The sequence below is a fragment of the Aplysia californica genome, unplaced genomic scaffold (assembly GCF_000002075.1).
Source record: "Aplysia californica isolate F4 #8 unplaced genomic scaffold, AplCal3.0 scaffold00731, whole genome shotgun sequence".
NCBI lineage: Eukaryota > Metazoa > Mollusca > Gastropoda > Aplysiida > Aplysiidae > Aplysia > Aplysia californica.
Window position 1 is genome coordinate 305,330 of NW_004798001.1, and position 14,708 is coordinate 320,037.

Genomic DNA, 14,708 nt, shown 5'->3' on the forward strand with positions numbered 1-14,708 from the left:
TTGAAAGGGGGGGGGGAGGGGTCATTAAAAATAACAATGACAGATGATACCAATAACTCCATAATACTATGCCCAAAAATTGACGAGTGCCTGATTCCACGTTTCGTGGCACATGAATATAATATAAATGCACCAATTGCAGAGCACGGTACATTTCTTGGCCGACTCCTACTCCCCAGACTCCGACGTCTTATTCTTTTGTAATGACAGCAACGCCTGCCTCCGTGTACTAAGGATGACAATGTAGAAGGATGATTCCGTTTGGCTAATGCTGAATACCCTGCATGCTACAAACTGTTTGCATGAGAGCACCCTTAATTTTCAGAAATTTACTTTAACTTTAACTCCCCCCCCCCCCCCCCCCCCCACACCCCCAAAAACACACAAAAGTTCTGATTTGGACCGCAACAATACATGATAATAATCGTGCACATCTAAATTTAGTACGGGAATAATTATTATGACACTGTCTTCAATAAACTCACATAGATATTTTCGACAAGGAGTTTCGAATCCGCAATCTGTTCAGAAACTATTCAACATTATTTTCCTATTAGAAAATGCTGCTGCTGGCATTACAGAACAATTGTCTGCGTTCATGTTTATTTAGACTGAAAGGAGCACTTAATGAAAAAGCTATATTTCCTTATAATTTGTGTTTAAGGTTATAACGGAAGCTTTTTGGGTTTAATTGGGTTGTTTTTTTTAATTCCTCAAAATAAAGCATTCTGGGATGCAAATTGAGAATCTGGCCCCACTGTCTGAATGAGTTAAGTCGGGACCTTAGTGCTATTTTCAGAGGATTTCAAAGGCAAAAAAACGAACGTCCACGGTACAAAATGAACTTGAGTCTCTACCCATCAAGGCCATGACCTCTGAACTCTCAATATTTACTTTCATAAACTGTATCGAAAGTAGAAGGTAACCGATTTTTGCAGTTGTCTCATTTTGACTACTTAGTGCCATAATTTTCTTATTGAATTTGGACAATGCAAATCTATCCGTATCTTACGAGTAAAAAGACTATGTCAATGTTAATACACAGAGGAAAACAGCATTACCACTCAGCAACACTTCTATGAACTCTCAATGTTTACTTCGTAATCTGTATCTAAACGAGATGATAACAAATACATTTTGTATACAACCATCTGATATTTTCGGTTGTCTGGTTTTAACAGCACAATGGCGTTATTTTGTTGATGAGTTCCGACAATACAAATCTGTACATATTTAAAAGACAATGTAAATATACGGAAGAGAATAGCAATACATTGTACCACGTAGCAAAACCGAGCCAATACAAAACCAAATAAAACAGAGCAGATAGGCATACAGTAAGCAGTACTTATTAACAGCATATTATTTTGTGTGTTCAGTTGGTTAAAGAGCATCTTTAAAGGTAACAAGAAAACAGTCTAGTATAATAAATATATTATTCATAAATATTTCAGGAAAAGATAATATACACAAATAAAACTCTTCACTATCGATATTTTGTGTAAATGGCCCAAGTTATTTAAGTTTGGATGCTATTTTATGTTTCATTAACTAATGATATTTTTTTACTGTATTTTTCCCCTTTTAACTAACCGCTCTAAACAAAGCTGTAACTTCTCGCACGAGTAGTGAGATGCAAACCATAACTTTCCACCTTCACAATGACAGCATTTTATTTAAGCAGAAGCATCCACTTCTAAGGGTTTGGGTTGAATTGTCTCCAAATATTATGAGTTCACCATATCGCGCCCAACTAGCCCACTTCTGCTTTAATTAGAAATAAACATACCTCTAAACTGAAAAGCAGCCAAGATTCCCAGCCCCGGAGCAAATTAAAATATAGATCGGAAGTGTGCCAAACGACTTTAAATTTGCCATGATAATGATCCAACACATCTCGTAAATCCTCTCCAAAAATACCCATAAAAAGTACAGACTAATTACACTAGAATAGAGGTGAATCTTGTCACTTTCGTCTTTTCTTTGTAGACAGAGAGGAGATCATTCCAAAGGTGGACAACAATTATGTCCCTTGTAAGGGCACCGGGCTGAGAGGACGTTGCATCGAAGACGTGAAATCATGCGCATTTCTTCTTTCGCCCAAAGGGCAATTTTGATCTATTTTAGATTTTTTAATTAATTTTTTTCTCAACGCCTCTTGTATCCATTTAAAAACTCATTTCTGTGTGGATTTTTACTGAAAATGATAAAAGGCACAAAAACGTAAATTTGCAGTTTCCAAAGTCACTTCAGCTTTGGAAGTAACTAAACTTTGGGAGCCATTTTCTCGCTAATTTTATATCTAACACCAGGTGACACCCCCCCCCCCCTCTACTTCCTTCAATCGTAAATATCTCGACTCCTATTCCAAATTGATGGATGTATTTGGTCAAAAGCAAGACAAATTATACAAGCTTAACGATGATACAAAATAACTTCATATTATACTCAAAAACTAGACGAGCGCCTGCTTCTACTGTGTCGCGACACTATTCCCCAGGAATGGTGAGATAAGTATTAAGTAGAGAGAAGCACGTTGACACCATCACGGCTATGCCGTGCAGGGGATAAGGAAAATAGATAGGATAGACAGAATCAACAAAGGAAAAGTAAAAGAAAGGTTTAGAGGAGTTGGTGTGTATCTCAGATTTGGAAGTAGTCACAATAATAAAAATAAACAATTCCCAGTCTTATGTAATATCATAGTTATAATATCAAAACAACAGGCAAATATTGTGAAGTTATGTGAACATAATAGAGAGATGCACATATATGTTTGCACATACATACATAATACATCTTGTTTTTGTACAGACACAAGCTCCCTTTTCACACACACACACACACACACACACACACACACACACACACACACACACACATTCACACACACACACACACACACACACACACACACACACACACACACACACACACACTCACAATCATACACGCAGGTGTACACACACACACACACACACACACACACACACATTTGCATACATACTTACATACACATGCATACACACACACAATGTATGTATTATGCATGTATACACATGTAAATATGTACATATCGTCACATATACATAGATAATACATTATAAAGGTATATTCACAAAAGCCACATTCAAACAGGTAATAATATATATGAATGAGCAAAAAATATCTTAATGAGTGTGCAGGCGTGACGACATTGTCCAAAACGAAAGATTGTATGTCAGTGTCGTCATTCAATAATATCAACATCAAATTCAAAACATGTAGATTTACAGTGGAAAGTAACCAAGTGAGGTCTGATGTGTTACCTGAACAGCGCAGAGAGGAAAACATTATTTCTTTTCACGAACCAAAACATCGTTCTTAGTGGAGAGCCCTACAACAGCCTTGTAATAGTTAATGCAATAAACCCTCCGACCTCCCCAACAATCAACTCGCTTATGACCACTTAGGAAGTGGGCTTTTTCGATCCCGCCCATTAAGAGTAGCGCTTATTGATAGGAATACAGATAAGGAGAACGAAAAAGACACTCAATGAATATCTTCCGCGTGCATATCCTGAATGTATGCCTTCTCACTGATTGATTGAGTAGGTGTTTTACGGCACTATCGACTCAATTGTTGTCCTGCCTTCTCAAACTTGTTTTGTTAAAGGTATACGATTTACGAGAGTGAAATGTTCTGCTCTGTTCCGGTAAGTCTTTTCCGATATCCCATAAAGCTATAGAAATACATGTACAATCAAACGTGTAGTTTGTTGGTCTCAATGTTTAAGCGAACATCTGTTTAAATCTCGAGATTTTTAATGGTACACTGTCTGACTTTCGAATTTGAGATCGTCTTGTCTCGGGTGCACACCCTTGAGCCATTTTTCAGATTGCAGTGGCTGTGATGAGAGATTGAATATACATAATATATACATACAAAATAAACATGAAGATCCAATTGCCACATCAACTGGCTGGAAGCTAATGGTAATAACAAATAAGTGTCGCTAAGTGTCTACTTGAGTTTTCAATCAAATTAAGCAGCTGAGCCTTTATGATGATATGCACATATCTTTTTTTTAAAGGGTTTTCTTTGTGTATCAAATTCCAAAAGCAATTTGCCGTCTCTATGAGACTACCACACTGTTCGCAGTGCACTGAGGTGAAAAATTGGAACGATCTGACTTCCTAAAAAAAAAACTATATTGTCTTGACCTTCCTCTGGAGAAAATATCAAATTGCGCCCCTGCCCGTAAATGGTACCATTATATCGACTATTCACTATAGCTTCCCATTTAACCATTTCACTGCCGGGCCCCACAAAGTCGAACTATTTGTGGGACTCAAGAGCAGGTCTGGTAGCGAGAAGTTTAACAAGGACAATTGGACCGTAATATCAAACGACAAAACAACAAAATAACAATAATAATTGTAATCACAACTTAAGTAACAACACATGTAAGACCAATATTTGACAACTGGACACAGTATAAAGGAAGGTCAGGTTGACGGTCTGATCACGACCATCAGGGGGTATTCTCGTTCAAAGTGAAAGCAGTACAAATTAAATGTCAAATGTCGAGACTTTCAATCTATGTGAAAACTCTAAAAATATCCCGAAATTAGCCCTCAAAGTCGATTTGTCTAAAACAAAAACAAAAACAAACAAACAAGAAAACCAAGGGTCCCTTTTAACTTAATAAGTTATGTATGAGCTACCAATAGACTACGTCTCCACCAAAATAATATGTTGGTAATCACATTCTTTCCACAGTTCTGAGAAGGAGCCAATGAGGGCAAAGAAGGGTCATTAGACTAGATTTATTTTTAAAGTCAATAAATAAATGTTGTTTTAAAAATAGTTTTTGATCTTTTATTTATGTATTTTGTAAAAAATGTGTTTCGGGTTTACCTCCCAGTTAGTCATCGGTTTTCAATTTTTTTAAAGGGCCACAGTAGAATACCAGACGTTTCACACCCCTATCGATACAAATTAGATCATTCAAAGAGAGGCCTGCTTCAACACTACTTTTCAGGGTCAATATGAGGTGAGAGGGATACAATTTCCCAGCAAACAGTCAGATGTACTGGAATAAAAAAAAATCTCTCTATAATGGGGATCGAACTCATACCTTCTGCGTGCGACAGTGGCCACTGTACTACAGACGATAAACAAGGCAAAAAGGAAGGTGCTGGAGAAGGAAGAGACGATGTTCCATTGACAACAACGCACTAACACAACTGAGGAAGAATTAATGTCCATGTGATTTTTTTTCCTCCTCTAAGAGAAATTACACCTCCGGCTAGTGTTAAGTGGTCTAATTTTTATCCCTTACCCTGAAAGCGAAAAAGGACAGGGTGGGTGGGGGGGGGGGCTTACTTATTTGATATTTTCAGCAGTGTCACGAGTGATATTACGAAATTGTGTACAGTCAGAAACGCAGTAAAAATGTTATGCATGTTCCTACTTTTCAAACTGAGTGAGTTCAAAGCTGAACAACAAAAAAGGCATAGACATCGAGTTACCTCCCGACCACAAAAAATGACTTGCCAAGCCTCCTATACGTTAGAAACTGATTTCCCATGTTGTGACAGACTTGCCTAATCTGCTGGTCATAGATGCTAGCGCAGGTATGCCAGAAATTCCCTCAAAACCATTACATTAAACCAATGACGTCCATCTCTTTTTAGCTAACCAAAAGTACTAGCCATGCATTTTGGTTCACGCTATCTACAGTCACATTTAAGAAATTGTAATATGACATACTTGTTAATTGTAATCTCATAAGCAAAGGGGAAACGATCAAACAGGTTCAACAGTTTAAATATCAAGGATATATAATTTACATCTGACGTCAAATGTTCCACAGAAGTAAAACATAGAGTTAGTTGCAATGGCTCGAGAAAGTCTCAATAAAATGAGCCCAATTCTGAAAAATAAAAACATCTCAATGACTACCAATATAAAGATTCTAAAATACTCTTGGTCAACTCGTCTATATGGCTGTGTATACATGAAATCACTAAAGACAGTGAAAATAAAAATAGGAGCAACAGAAATATGTTTCTTTCAGGATTTAAGAATTTCTTGGAAGGGAAAGAAATCGCATGAAATAGTACTTGAAGAAGCCCACGTGATCTGCTCTCTCATTGCAACAATTAAGAAGAGACAAATGCAGTTTCTGGGACACTTGAATAGCCATTAGAGCCTTGAACATCTAGTTCTCACAGGCAACATTGAAGGCAAACGAGCCTGAAGACTCACAGTAACTTACTTGAAGAGCCTAAACAATTAAGTGACAATCAACGATCAGGATAGTAACATATTATCGTTTTTGAGAGCATCCTAGCTAAGGAATGAATGGCGAGCCATGATCGTTGATGTCTGTCGCAGAACTGGCACTTCATGATGACGACAACGACGACGATACCTGTTATTTTGCGCTGAGCATATTATTACCAACATGTTTACTAAAACATCCCTGAAGTTACATCTTTTTGTGTACTTTTCAAGACAAAAAATCCTTAATCTGTCAACAACAGTAGGACTTGCCGTAATACGCGAATATTATCCAACATGCATTATTATTTATAAATAACACTAATAAAAAATCATCGTGTTTCAACTGGAAACCTAGCATTCTATCACATGGATGTCATGTTAGAACTTGAGAATTCAAGATGATTTAATGAAATACACAAAAAAGTCACAACCATCATCAAGATACCTCTTTCTTGTTAGGAAATAATACTACAGAAGATGGACAAGATAGGGCGTCAACGACTACCGAGCAGGCATTTTGCAGTTAAATAAGTTGAGGTAAAGATGAAGAAATTGGCCTTTCATATCACTGACGTGCGTATTGTTATGATAAGACGGGAGAGCAAGAAATGATGATAATGATGATAATGTTCTTTCTAAATGAATGGTATGCTGAGAAGTATTCATATTTCCACAAAAGTGTTATCATCACTGGGGTACGAATGTGAGTGGTGCATTGCGTTTTAAATGTCAGTTGACAATTCCTTTGAAACAATAAAGAATAGTTCTCATTATTCCAAAGCGTTGTCATGATGCAGTTTCTTTAGTGTATATACCACATACTGTATCTCAATAGGTAATTGAACACTCTGTGTGCATTCTGTAACCCCCATCCCCCCCCCCCCCACACACACACAAACACGCACACACACATAAACAACCAACCCCACCTTCAAACTGCTTTTGTTGTTGTTTGAGTAAGTGTTGTACAGCATTATCGACTCAGATTTGGTCACTAAAAATAGTCTTTTCTCCCAATATCTTTAGATCAAACAATCTGCATCGTCAAAGGAGAAACTACTACCCGTTCTTACAAAGAGAGACCTGCACACTATTCTCGAAAATAGTAAAGTATGCTACGTGTAACTCTGAAATGTTACTTTGGCCTAAATGAACCATAATTACATTTACTAGCCAGTGTAACTCTCAAATGTTAGTTTTTACTAAAAGAACCAAATCATGTTCACTTACTCGCCAAAGTAACTCTGAAATGTTACTTTTACCTAAATGAACAAACCAGATAAACCCACTGCTTTACTGCTAGAGTTGTACTTGGGACAATTGGCTGATTACTTCCGAGTACACAACCCAAAATTGACGATACATAGGTGTGCTTCTTTTTCGTTAAACCGCGCTTTTTTCCGGCGGGGGTGGGGTAGGTGGTTTTGTTTGTTAGCTTGTTAGTTGTTGTTTTCTTTATTTTGTTAAGTTGTTGTTGTTTAAAGTGGGGGGGGGGGTGTCCTTTTTTGTGCAGAATTGAAGACGAACATGTCAAATGTCCAAAATAAAATTATATAAATTTTAGGCTGTGTACGTCTTCGAAATGACAAACTCTACGTTTTGTTCAAATTGGTGATGGCAATATTTCAGGATGAACATTTACCTGCCAACACTAACGAATAACTTCCCCAAAAAGCTATAATATAATTCTTCAGCTACACTATCTGGTTTTCCCCATAAAGAATTTGCACTGTTCCTATAAATAACAAAGGAAACATTTCTTTCTCTATAGCGTGCCTCATGAAATGACAGCCAACTAGGCTTCAAAGTAATGAGAGCCAAACATTGGCATAAATATCTCTCTTGCACCTTTAACAAAGTGACACCGGTAAGTAACATCATTTGGGAACAACAAACCATGCTCTAGAAACGGTGACAAAAATTCATCCATTCATAGAAAAATAGATTATCTTTCACATCTAACAAAGAAATATAACAAATTCACCGCAGTAATATCACAGTTTAGCCATGCCCTCACCACGGCTTAGTCCTGCCCCTTTACAATAAGTTCTGCCTCCTGACAGTAACTCCACCTCCCAGCAGTAAGCTCCACCTCCCAGCAGTAAGCTCCACCTCCTGACAGAAAGTTGCGTCTCCTGACAGGTTAGCCCCGCCTCCTGACAAGTAAGCCCCGCCTTTTGAGGTGAGAACCGCCCCCTACTTCCGCACTTCACCAAGGCAGTTGCTCGATATCCAGGTTGCCCCCACACAGGACGACCCCGATGTTCTCCAGGGAAGAGTCCAGTTTTTGGAACTTGTCGGAAAAGGCTGCGGCTACGGTAGCTCCTGCAGCGGGCTCGATGACCAGCTGTTTTTGGAGAACAAAAAGTTCACTTTTAGTAAGAGTTTTTAGTTTTACATGTTGTAAGGTTTTACATGTGCATAAGGTCATACGAGCGCCAAGGGGTTGATGTCAACAAATAAGTCCAAACGGGGAATCAGGCTTACTCTGCTCACCTCTCTAGCCTCAACAGCGGTAAGTCTGCTTCGACTATCAAGGCACCACGGAAATAGCAATTCACAAGAAAGTGACAAACATACAAAAGAAGAAGAGGAAAAATGACGATGATAAGGATAGGGAAAGAAAAACCAGCAGTTCCCCTACGTTGTTCCGGCACAGTATGAGAATGACATTGATAAATCAGCCCATTTACAATTCTACTGTGCATAAGAACATGGTAATATCCCCTCTTTGGGAATGTCCTAAAGACACTTTAGTCAGTAGCACTGTCCTAGGGAGGCAGTAAGAGTTTAAGGCACTTGCAACACAATTAATCATATAAGCAAGGAAGATTAGAGGAGTTACAAGAGAGTAGCAATCGCAAATAGAAGGAGGAGGGATACGGACGACAGATCTGATGTTTGATAGGAAAGAAGGGGTAAACCACATTATAAGAGCCCCCGACAACCACCCGCATCAAATATCTGCTCACACGATAATGGAACTCATGCCTTATGTGTGCAACGTCAAAGGAAAGGCATTTCAATGTGGAGTTGCGTCATTTTACAACCATTCGAACTGAACAGTTACAAAGTAAGTCGTTACCCTACAATTACAATGTTCTATCTGCTCAGTATCTAGTTTTGAGAAATTTTGCGTTACAAATTTTGAGTTTCATATATCAAGCTTTTTCAGATGCTCTTCTTTGAATGTCTTGATAACGACTCCGATTCATCTTACGATTTTGATAGAGCAGATAGAAGATTTGGTTTCAGACCTGAGTAACTCAAAACGGCCAAAAATGTCAGATAGAACTTTGCTATTTAAAGGTAGCGAAATTTTGAGAGTGGGAGGGGTGGGGGATGGGGTTAAATGATGATCACACAAACCCACTGACATAGTTTTCAAATTGGGCTGCTTCTATCCGGCTGAGTGGCAAGCAGTTTCCCAGCATAAATATGGAGCTAATCGACGAAATAGCTCCGACATATCGCCACATCAGAATTACAAAGTTCTATCTGATATTTTTGGCTGTTTTCAGTTACTAGTCCCATGAGGCCAGAAACCAAATTTTCTATCTGCTTTATCAAAACCATAAGTGAGGCAGCGTGGTGGAATCAGGCTCTCGTCAAAATAATCAAAGTGAAGAAACTTGCATTTTTCCGCAGGTTTGTGAATTTTTATCAAATTTTTGCTTTTTGGCTCAACACCTTTCATGCCCATTAAAAACTCATTTCTCTGTGGATTTTTCTGAAAAACGTTGATTAAAGGCACAAAAAATGTAAATTTTCAGTTACCACAGGCTCTTAAGCTAAGGAAATAACTAATCTTTGGCGGTCATTTTCTCACTAATTTTATCTCTGAAAACAGGTGACCCCACCTCCTTCAATTGCAAATATCTCGACTTGTATTCAAGACAAATGGATACTTTTTCATCCACATAAAGACAAATGAACAAGCTTTAAGATGATACCAATAACTCTACATGCCCAAAAATTGACGAGAGCCTGATTCCACCGCGCTGCCTCACAATAAGATTATTCAGAGTCGTTATCAAGATATTCAAAGAATAACATTCCAAAAACCTTGAAATGTAGTAGTGAAACTCACAAATTTTGACATCACATTTCTCAAAACTAGGTACTGAGCAGACAGAGCTTTGTAATTTTAGGGTAGCGATGTGGGAATTGAGAAAAGGTAAATAATTTACCTTCGAGATCATAGAGCCAAACCTTCACATTACAAATATTGCTGTGTGGAACATTGATTTGACTTTTTTTTTATTGAAGGTGCTTTTATTTCGCCCCAATGGACACAAGTTAGATGATATAGGAGGCAGGCTTCCGACTTTGCCTGTCAGGGTCAACACATACACAGAGCGATACAACATCCTAGTAGAAAGATATTCAAGGTTTTTTCATAGAGAATTTTGACTCGATAATTGAACTCGGGTCTCCGGCGTGCACATATGTGTGTATGTATATATATATATATAACTGCTAAGCCACAGACGCCCGTAGGGTTCAACGGGGAAAAAAATGTAAATAAAATGTTTCGTTTAATAAACTAAAACACAGTACCTTCATTTTCTCGAAGGAAAATTTCATGGCTGCAATCATATCGTCATCATCCTGAAACAAAGAGGGGAAAATATATATTATTTGAAGAGGGTTTTTTCTTTTTCTTTTTTTTTTTTTTGTCGTACGCATAAAATGACACCACTTTTCGAGATAGATTGTTTTTGCTTTGTTTTGGTGTTGTTTTTTTATTTCGTAATTTTTTTGGTCAGTCAATAAAGGTAAACTTTGGGGTAATTTAGTAGGGTAAATGATTTGTCCATTGTCTATCGTAAGCTTAGTTTTGATAAGGAGTTTTAAGGCATTCGCAACACAAGTAGGTTATGTAAATGCCGAAGAATAGAAGTATTATCTGACAGTTTCGTTTATAGCAAAAACATTAAGGGACCCCCCCCCCCAAAATTAATTAATTAATTAAAAAATAGAAATACCACAAATATTTCAGTTGTGGCTAAAACAGCAACAAGAAAGGGATAGTTGGTGCCTCTATAAATAAATTAGTTATTGCAGGATGGCCTACCATGTCGAAGACTTCCTTCTCCGCAAGGTCAATGAGGATCTGTGTAGTGATGAAGCCACAGTGTCGGAGTTTGATTCCGTCAGCTATGGTGTCCAGATACTGAGGGGGGCCAGTCCATAGGCGCTGACCTACAGGGGAGAAGAGCTCTTGTGAGAGTGTGAGAGTGTGTACGTGTGTGCGTGTGTATGTGTGTTTGTTTGTGTGTGTGTATGTGTGCTTGTGTGTTTATTTGCATGTGTGCGTGCGCGTGTGTGTACATGTGTATGTGGAAGTGTGTGTGTATGTGTTTTGTGCGCGCGTGTGAGAGTATGTGTGTGTGTGTGTGTGTTTGTGTGTTTGTACTTGTGTGTATGTGTGTATGTGTGTACGTGTGTGTATGTGTGTTTGTGTGTGTTTTTGTGGGTGTGTGTATGTATGTGTGTGTTTGTGCGTGTGCGTGTGTGTTTGAGTGCGTGTGCGTGTGTGTTTGAGTGCCTGAGTGTGTATTTGTTTGTGTGTGTGTGTGTGTGTGTGTGTGTGTGTGTGTGTGTGTCTGCGTGTGTTTGTATGAGTGTGTATGTGTTTGAGTCAGTGTGTGCGTGAGGGGGGAGAATGTGTGTGTGTATGTGGGGGTGTGTGTGTCGGTGTGTGTGGGTGTGTGTGTGTGTGTGTGTGTGTGGGTGTGTGTGTGTGTGTGTGTGTGTGTGTGTGTGTGTGTGTGTGTGTGTGTGTGTGTGTGTGTGTGTGTGTGTGTGTGTGTGCTGGCGCATAAAAGCGTGAATAGTAAAGACAGACAGACCGGGTGAGAGGGAAAAAGTGAGAGAGACACTTCGCCACCTGAATAATCGACGATGTACTTTGTCGTTGGTGTTGTTAATTGCACTGGACATATTTCTTACCAATACTGAAAAAGCAAGTAAATTAAACACACTCTGTTAGTCCAGCAATCTCAAGTCTATAACATTAATTTTGATATCCAAGAATAGCCTTATAACAGTTTTTCCTCCCCGTCCTTTTATATGTAGGCCTACATCTTCACATATTTGGAACTTGCTCTAACTGCCTGCTTCCAAGATGATATTAGAAGAGGATCGATATTGATACCATTAATTCAAAGAGGGCTAACACCTTCTCTCGAATTCTTTCAAAATAATGCATTCGCTTTGAGAATTGCTGGTGCCTGCAAAATGGTCAGTTATGAATGTTTGTGTCCAGATGTCTGTAAATTATTGTTCGTCTCCATAAGTAGAATGAAGATTTGTTTGATGCCCTGCGTTCGAGGAAAATGAACGGAAAATGATGACCGTGGCAATTAAGATGAAAATGGAAAACGTGCTTATGAAACAGTTGTGCTCAATGTTTTATTAATGTGTTGCACTCCATGAAAAGTTGAAAAAGGGGGTGGGGGAAGGGGGAAGGATAAGCATGAATAAAAATTAAATATCTCTGTCGATCATTCGAATGTTGTTTTGTTAAAGTGCCTCAGTATGGTAGCAGCACGTGACAGGTGTAGCACTACTAACACACCGTCATTTCTCTTTACACGGTGGACGCGTCACCAAACAACACTACATGTATTGTTATGTTTATTGTGGTGCATAGCCATCAAGGCAGGCAGCTCACGCCACCCCGCGTCGGGATCTCTCATGATCTCATGAGGAGGTGCCAGAGAAGTGACACTGAGTCGTTCGTAAAGTAAGGTCACTTACCTGCGCGGAGACATTCCTCCAAACCCTTTCCTTTGGGCGTGACCAAGTAAACTGAAACAGGAACACAATACCAGGGTGAACGGTCGGTGGCAGAACAAGCCAGAGCTTAGCGCCGGAGCAGAGAGAAAACGCACTGAGCGCTAGGCCCGAGATGACGTTTCTCCGTCCACAGCGTGAGTTCCAAACATGCGGGAGTGTGACTTCAGAGCCGTCTTCGGCTTCATCAGCCATCTCCAGACTTACTGTGGCAGCGGAACCTTCCAGAATTGAAGCCATCATCATGGTCATCTTGGACAAGGAACGAAGAGGTTCTTCGCTATGTTGATGGGGAAATGCGAACAGTGCAACCTATAGGTGGAGGACAACGAGTAAACGAGGGGGGAGGGGGGAACGGGCGGGGGAGAGGGAGGGAAGGAGGGAGGGAGAGAGACAGAGGCAGATGGGATGCAAAAGAGAAAGAAGGACGCTATCGACCCTACTAGACAATGCAGTTATCCGAGTGTAAACTAGATAGAACATCGATAGTTTTGTCTGATGATATTTGAAGAGACAGGGGCCGACAAGCTGAACACAACGTCATAGTTTCCGAGAACAAACAAGAAGGAACCCGTCTCTGACGAAGACTCCACCAATACAATAACATGATCCAAGGTTTTCTTTTTCTTTAGTACCAGATATTTAAAGAAAAACGGAGAGACCCAAGTAAAGAGCAATAACTCGATTATCTTTGCTCCAATTTCTAGAAAACTTTAAAAAACAAATGGAAATACATTCAACCAGGAAAACGTTAAATGTATCAAAATTAGGAAGAAAATCAAGTGAGAAAAACTTATTTTTTTATTATATTTTTTTCAATTACAACCAAAAATTGAGTAAACTTTACAACTTCCTAACGCTCAACCATAGGCAAACGTGATTGTTTTTAACGTAATATAACATTAAATCAAAACTGGCATTGCGGCGTGCTATAAAACGTGTGTCAATAGAATGACCCATTCAGAGTGCAACGTTTTCCTTTCGGGGTCTCTAAAGGACAAAGTACGTAGAAATAACCCCTAAATAATCAAACAATTACGTCCAAAGTATTGACCAAGAATCATGAATATCATGATCATCTCATCTCAGTGTCTGAGACGAATGATTTAAAAAAAAAAAAAAAATTTTGGGGGGGGTGGGGGTGGGGAAGGTGTTCTCTTATGGCTGATTGTTAAAGACGCTGAAAAGCTTTATATTTTTCTCAATTTGGTTGAAATTCAAAAACTCGATATTTCTCAAATACTTAAGCGTCTCTTTTCTTCATATTGACAAATTGTACGTTTTCATTGTAGGACTTTATTGGCATAAATGTTTGGGGGTTTTTTAATTGGCGAAAAAGTGACCACGTTAGAGTCCTTTAAATGTGCCATTTTAAACACCTTGTTGTAGCTTATCAGCAGAACAGGAAACAACAATCAGTCCAAGGTTGACCTTACTGATCATCACAAATCAGATTGAATTACACGTATAAAGCAAATAATGGCAATGTTATGATAACAATGACACCTTTATCAAAATCACAGAGGGTTTTTTAAAAATATGCTCCATAGCATAAGAATACAATATTATCTTTGAAAGGGTATAGCAAGTGCAGCTTAAAAAACAACAACATACAAAAAAGGACACCCCCCCCCCAA

At 38.8% G+C, this 14,708-nt stretch overlaps 1 protein-coding gene across 1 annotated transcript; it reads right to left on the reverse strand.

Annotated features, from left to right (window-relative positions):
- Positions 1–4,060: 4,060 nt before the first annotated feature.
- Positions 4,061–11,475, reverse strand: LOC101864483 (probable serine racemase; the record flags this gene model as incomplete). Its single annotated transcript, XM_013088376.2, is given in 3 exon segments — positions 4,061–8,617; positions 10,831–10,881; positions 11,348–11,475. Coding segments are annotated over 3 exon segments (317 nt in total), but the record flags the coding sequence as incomplete, so codon positions are not given.
- Positions 11,476–14,708: the final 3,233 nt, after the last annotated feature.